The 6,305-nt window shown below is 37.9% G+C and overlaps 1 protein-coding gene across 1 annotated transcript in view; it reads right to left on the bottom strand.

Annotated features, from left to right (window-relative positions):
* Positions 1-1,756: 1,756 nt before the first annotated feature.
* PRELID2 (PRELI domain containing 2) overlaps positions 1,757-6,305 on the bottom strand; it is a 181,527-nt gene continuing 176,978 nt past the window's right edge. The window contains exon 6 of the mRNA XM_060008615.1: positions 1,757-1,842. Within this exon, the coding sequence (XP_059864598.1) occupies positions 1,822-1,842 (21 nt within the window). The 3' untranslated portion in view covers positions 1,757-1,821. The remainder of the gene's footprint in view (positions 1,843-6,305) is intronic.

Below are 6,305 nucleotides of genomic sequence, written 5' to 3'. Positions count from 1 at the left end.
ATAGCTGCTCACACAGAATGTGGAGCTCAGGATGGCTCCTCACACCTGTTCCCTTGGCCCAGGAGCTCTGAGAGGACACAGCTGTGGTGGGGCACCAGAGGTCCTTAAAATAAGTGTCAAGAAGAGCTTCTAGAGCAGATAGGTCACACTCGATGAGAAGAGGGGTGTGAGTAGTCTAGTGTGATGTTTACCTCTGTCTTCCAGCCCAAAGGTGAGTTCATCCAAGTCCTTTTTATTTTCAAGGGGCATCTTGACATTTTGTCAGTGCTTCTGTGTTTTCTTAATGACAAATGAGGAGTGCTGGGTCCTGACCACTGATGTGAGGAACATGCCTTTCTCTAGGAATGTGGAGGCAGTGAGCCATTCACCAGGCAGGCCTGTGACAGGCAGGCCTAGACACCCACTATGTGATGCTAATCACAGTTGTAGCAACTAAAGCAATTACGGTGACTTAATATGTGCCAGGCACTTTGCTAAATTCTTTACAGGAATCATCTAAATTGATCTTCATAAACACTCTATGGGATAAATATTGCTGTACTATTATCATCCTCATTTTACACAGGCGAAAACTGAGGCTTAGAGAAGTTAATGATTTCTAAACACTACAGCCTTCCTAAGAAGGGTAAAAAGCCATCTTGCTCCACTCTTTAAAAAATGGCTCTTTCCTGATGCTTTTCAAAATTCTCATATTAAATAAACCCTTTGAATTGAAAACCCCTATTAACTACAGACATTATCTGGAAAGCTCAGCATATAATCAGCCATTAAAATCTTAACATAAATTGTTTTAGCAGACTAGCTAGCAGAGAGCAGAGGCCTAATTAAGGGAGACATAAGACATTTAAGCTTTAATGAGGATGAAAGATTCAAGACATTACTGAAAAATGTCTGCTCTTTGAGGTCAAGGACGGTAACTTTTGCCTCAGCATATCCAGCCTCTAACATAGTACTAGGTGCACAGTAGGTATCCAAAAAACTACTTGTGGGTGGATGGATGGATGGATGAATGGATGGATTTGTTCTCACCGAAGGCAACTGGGTTCCAAGATCAGTCAGTGGGCAAACTGAAGGCAAAGGAGCTATGACGGTGATGCCCAAATCGGGGAGAAGTAGCACTGATTGCCTATGGGAAGGGGAGCTGGGTGACTGGGGGAGGAGATCAGAAAAAGTCTCCCTTTTTTACCATCTACCCTTTTGTGTCTTTAACATTTTGTGCTGTTGTGTATACCTTACCCATTCCAAAACTTAATTTGTTTTAAGTTGATACATAAAAGAGCAAGGAAGAACACACAAGACCAATATTCTTCATTTCACAATTCTGCCTTGAGTATCAGGTCTGAGTCAACTGTACCAACACATCCTATTTCCTGTAAAGGTTACCTTCCATTTCCCTAGTAACCTGTTCTTTCTTTGTTCTGTTAGCTTAGATAAGAGAAGCAGGCTCCAAATAAGCTTCAGCAGACATGGTCTTCTGAAAGAGTTCGATCAGTGAAAAGAGATCGTGTCCCTAAAGAACAACCCCGAGTCCATGGGGAAGGTCTGGGTGGTATACCATTGCCTGCCTAATTTAGAAAATTCACCTAAGACTGCAAAAGGGACCTTCAATAGTAATATTTTAGGCCAACATACACATAGTATACACATAATACTCCCATAATTATCTCGTTATTCCTGTGATTACTAGAATGCTATAGTCCAAAAAATTTTCAGGGAGAAAACATACAAAGAAAATACAGACACTTGGGGCTTACCTCTCTCCATCATGACATGTTCTGCCAGTGACTGAACGTGAAGTCTGGGCCAACTCACTTAACTTCTCTATGACTCAGTATTCCTCATCTGAAAAGTGGAGATAAGCCACCAATTTTGTTTATCTCACAAGATCATGGAGATAAGTCAAAGAAGTGACTATAGATGTGCTTTGTAAATGAAACGCCACACACAAAAATAAGAGCACAACTATTCCTTCCCCATTATTCACCAATCACAGAACTTCTCCAGAAGAGTCTTAGTCAAATACTCCTCCCACTACTGGAATAATATTATACCACAGAGTTTCATCCAAGGAATTAAAATGCTTGAAAGACCTTAGGCACACCAGTTCATACGTCATTGTATCACAGCATCACTCAGTTATTTCTGGGTAACCCAAGAATGCATGTGGCTGTGTGCCTGCCTTGCTCCCAAGAATACCAAATATCAGGTCCTGCAACTCTCCCCTTTATGAATCATTAGATCTTGGATAAATTCTACAATCAATCTGATCCTCAATTTCACATTTACAAAATAGGAATAATAATACTTTCCTTTCTTATCCTACAGGCTTTACAGGATGTGGATCAAAGGCAATATGTCAAGAAATCTTGAAAACACTAAAGACTTTCCCATGGCATATAATGTTTTCCTCTATAAAAATGTAAGCACCATGAGGAGAGGAAGTTTGGGCTGTTTTATTCACTGATGTATCCTCTGCATCTAGAATAGTGCCTCGCGCATAATACACATTCAATAAATATTTGTGAATGAATGAATGAATAACTAATAAATGTAAGAATTCCACATTGTCACCAATACTATTCTTCCAAATGTGCTTGTAAAATGTAAGGTCTAAAACTCAAAGTATCTTTTGTGTACATATTAACTTATGTGTAAATTAACCCCTCAATGTACATAATATAGAAGCAATTTTTCTCTTAAATACATGAAGAAACAGAACATAGAAAACATACTGTGTGATCTATAGATTCAGTGCAATCCCTACCAAAGACCAGTGGCATTTTCTGCAGAACTAGAACAAATAATTTTAAAATTTGTATGGAAACACAAAAGACCCCAAATAGGCAAAACGATCTTGAGAAAGAAGAACAGAGCTGGAGCAATCATGCTCCCTGACTTCAGACTATACTGTAAAGCTACAGTCATGAAAACAATATGGTACTGGCACAAAAACAGACACATGGATCAATAGAACAGAATACAGAGCCCGGAACTAAACCCACACACTTATAGTCAATTAATCTACCACAAAGGAGGCAAGAATATACAATGGAGAAAATACAGTCTCTTCAATAAGTGATACTGGGATAACTGGACAACTGCATATAAAAGAATGCAATTAGAACATTCTCTAACACCATAAACAAAAATAAATGCAAAATGGATTAAAAACCTAAATGTCTTCACCATACCACACTGATACCATAAAACTCCTAGAGGAAAACATAGGCAGAACATTCTTTGACATAAATCGTAGCAATATTTTTTTGGATCTGTCTCCTAAGACAAAGAAAATAAAAGCAAAAATAAATGAATGGGACATAAATTAAACTTTAAAGCTTTTGCCGAGCAAAGAAACCATCAACAAAGTGAAAAGACAACTTACTGAATGGGAGAACATATTTGGAAATGATATGACTGATAAAAGATTCCTATCCAACATATATAAACAGCGCATACAACTCAACATCAAAAAAATAAACAACCTGGTTTAAAAATGGGCAGAACCGAATAGACATTTTTCCAAAGAGGAGATGCAGATGGCCAAGAGCCACATGAAAAGATGCTCAACATCACTAATCATCAGGGAAATTCAAATCAAAACCACAATGAGATACCACCTCACACCTGTCAGAATGACTATCATCAAAAAGAACACAAATAACAAATGTTGGCAAGGATGTGGAGAAAAGGGAACCCTTGTACATTTGTTGGTGGGACTATAAACTGGTGCAGTCACTGTGGAAAACAATATGGAGGTTTCTCAAAAAACTAAAAATAAAACTACCATATGACCAAGCAACTCCACTCTTGGATATATATATATCTGAGAAAAACAAAAACACTTTTTTTAAAAGACACATGCACCCCATTGTTCATAGCAGCATTATTTAAGTTGTCAAGATATAAAAGCAACCTAAGTGTCCATCAACAGAGGAATGGATAAAGAAGATGTGGTAAACACACACATATATACACACACATATATATACACACACATATATACATATATACACACATGCACACACATATTGGCTGGGCCAAAAAGTGCTTTTGGTTTTTTAAGTAACAATAAAAGACACATTTTTCATTTTCACCAAGAACTTTGTTGAACAACGTATTCACCTTTTGTTCCACTACCTTCAGCCATTTTTCAGGCAACTTCATAATTCCATCTTCCCAAAACTTTTTATTTTTTGAGCAAAGAACTATTCCAGGTGCCTTTTTCAGCCTTCCAGGGAATTGAAATTTTTTCCATTAAGAGAATTTTGTAAAGACCGAAATCAATGGAAATCTGAAGGTGCAATGTCTGGTGAAAGCGGCACATGAATCAGAACTTCCCAGCCAAGCTGTAACAGTTTTTACCTGGTCATCAGGGAAACATGCGGTCTCGCGTTATCCTGATGAAAGATTATGCGTTTTCTGTTGACTAATTCTGGAGGCTTTTCATTGAGTGCCACTTTCCGTTCATATAATTGGGTACAGTACTTGTTGGAATTAATCGTTTGGTTTTCTGGAAGGAACTCATAATAGAGAACTCCCTTCTAATCCCACCATATACACAACATCACTTTCTTTGGATGAAGACCAGCCTTGGGTGTGGTTGGTGGTGGTTCATTTCACTCGCCCCATGATCTCTTCTGTTCCAAATTATTGTACAGTATCCACTTTTCATCGTCCGTCACAATTTGTTTTAAAAACAGAACATTTTCATTACGTTTCAATAGTGAATCCCATGTGGAAATATGGTCAAGAAAGGTTTTTTTTTTTTTTGCTTAACTTATGTGGAACCCAAACATCAAAGCAATTCACATAACCAAGCTGGTGCAAATGATTTTTAATGCTTGATTATGTCGGCTATCTCCCACGTGGTATAACGTTGATTGCTCTCAATTACCGTTTTGGTTTGATGGCTATCAACTTCAACTTGTCTACCGGACCGTGGAGCATCATCCAGTGAGAAATCTCCAGCACAAAACTTCACAAACCACACCACCTTCGCCATACACTGTCCAAATCTTTTTGTGTGTTTCAGTTGCGTTTTTACATTTCTTGAAATAACAAAGCATAATATGTTTAAACTGTTGCTTTTTTCTTCCATTTTCAATATTAAAATGGCTCCACAAAAATTCACCAATTTTGATGTCTTTTTTAAGTGCACACTGATATGACAGCTGTCATATACAATCTAACAAAATTACCTCAAATGAAGTTAAAAACAACTAAGTGCCACTACAGCCCTCTTACAGAAAAAACCAAACGAACATTTTGGCCCACCCAATACAACGGAATACTACTCAGCTATAAAAAAGAATGAAATAATGCCATTTGCAGCAACATGGATGGGCTTGGAGGTTATCATGCTAAGTGAAATAAGTCCAACAGAGAAAAACAAATACTGTATAATATCACTTATATATGGAATCTAAAAAATACAAAGTAGTGAATAGTAACAGAAAAGAAGCAGACTCACAGATATAGAGAACAAACTAGGGGTTACCAGTGGGAAGAGGGAAAGGGGCGGCAATATAGGGGTAGGGAACTAAGAGGTACAAACTATTATGTATAAAATAAGCTACAAGGATATACTGTACAGCACAAGAAATATAGCAAATATTTTATAATAACTATAAGATAATTAATTCTGTCAACAACCTGAAGGAGTTTGGAATCAAGTTTTTCCCTAGTCGAACCTCCAGATGAGGTCATAGCTGACCAAGACCTTGCTTTCAGCCTTGTGTGATCCTGAGCAGAGGACTAGTTAACCCTTGCTGGACTCCTGACCCACAAATACTTTGACATAATAAATTTGTGTTCTTTCAAGTGATTAAGTGTGTGGTAATTTGTTATGTAGCAATTAAAAAAAAAAAGCTTAACACAATAGTGAAACAGGCTCTAGAATCAAGTCACTAACCAGCTAGTAACTGATTTTCAAATCCAATGTGCTTCGTGCCTGCTCCCAGGTCTTACATCTGAGTCAGTCTTAGCATGAATAGCAATGATTCACATTTTCCCCTCCCTCTCTCTTCAACCATAGCAGACACAAATAGCCAGCAACAGAGAAGATAAACTACACATCCACAGGATCAAGAAAAGCAGCTCCAATCATCTCTTAACAAATCTAGGAGACTGCTCCATTTGACCAGGGTATCAGACAAGCTCTGATTTGGGAAGCTTTGCATCAACACGCTCTAGTACTATGATGTGTGCTATTCTGATGTCCTAGAAGAAAAAGAAAAAGTTCACAAGTTCACTCAATCGCTGTCAAATCAGCCACCTTACTTATATCTCTCTAGAGTAGATGC

This window comes from Delphinus delphis, chromosome 3 (genome assembly GCF_949987515.2).
Source record: "Delphinus delphis chromosome 3, mDelDel1.2, whole genome shotgun sequence".
NCBI classification, from domain to species: Eukaryota; Metazoa; Chordata; class Mammalia; order Artiodactyla; family Delphinidae; genus Delphinus; species Delphinus delphis.
The sequence above is the reverse complement of the archived record's forward strand: the minus strand, read 5'-3'. Positions and strand labels throughout refer to the sequence as shown.